We start from the raw sequence: 652 nt of genomic DNA on the forward strand, positions 1-652 counted from the left end.
TGCTGCCAGCCGCTGCCACAGCACCAGGTAGTAGGTGATGTTGCCATTGCGCTGGGTCGGTGGCTTCCAGCGCACCAGGAGGTGGGAAGAGGAGTTGGACGTGGAGATGACGTCTTGGGGCACCGTGGGCGCTGGAGGTATGAGGAAGGTACCACTCAGGGCCCTCTCAAATACTGTCTGGTGAGGAGCCCCTCCATCTGGGGTCCCAACCCTGGCTCTTCTCCCAGGGAAGGGCCCGCAGCGCTTCTCCCTGGGAGTCAGCATTCTGTTTTTTCATTCTCCAAAAACCCTAGAGTTTTCACAGCTATTTTAAAAAAATAATTATTTACTAAATTTTATTTATTACTATTATTTTTTAATCTGACCAGAGAGAGACATGGAGAGAGAGAGGGAAAGTGAGAAAGCAAGCTGCCAGTTCCAAGATTTGAATGTCGGTCAGCCATGTGGGAGTCCAGTGCCTCAACCACCACGCCACCTGCTGGCCCCTCGAGGGCTCAGCTGTTTATCCCACACTGTTCCAACCAGCCTCCCTGAGATCTGTGCAAATGCCCCATTGCTTCTTGGCCTTCTGGCTAAACTCAAGAGTAGGCAAATGCCCCTCTTCTCTCTAGGACTCAGAGCAGCTGGCCTGCCAGCCAGGTGTCCAGTGCCC

The 652-nt window shown here is 53.2% G+C and overlaps 1 protein-coding gene across 1 annotated transcript in view; it reads right to left on the reverse strand.

The window, feature by feature from the left end:
- Positions 1-652, reverse strand: part of INSRR (insulin receptor related receptor) — a 21,678-nt gene that overhangs the window by 8,175 nt on the left and 12,851 nt on the right. Inside the window, exon 9 of the mRNA XM_027774478.1 lies at positions 5-131. Coding sequence (XP_027630279.1) covers positions 5-131 — 127 coding nt within the window. The remainder of the gene's footprint in view (positions 1-4; positions 132-652) is intronic.

The sequence above is a fragment of the Tupaia chinensis genome, unplaced genomic scaffold (genome assembly GCF_000334495.1).
Source record: "Tupaia chinensis unplaced genomic scaffold, TupChi_1.0 Scaffold000438_1, whole genome shotgun sequence".
In the NCBI taxonomy this organism is placed as follows: domain Eukaryota; kingdom Metazoa; phylum Chordata; class Mammalia; order Scandentia; family Tupaiidae; genus Tupaia; species Tupaia belangeri.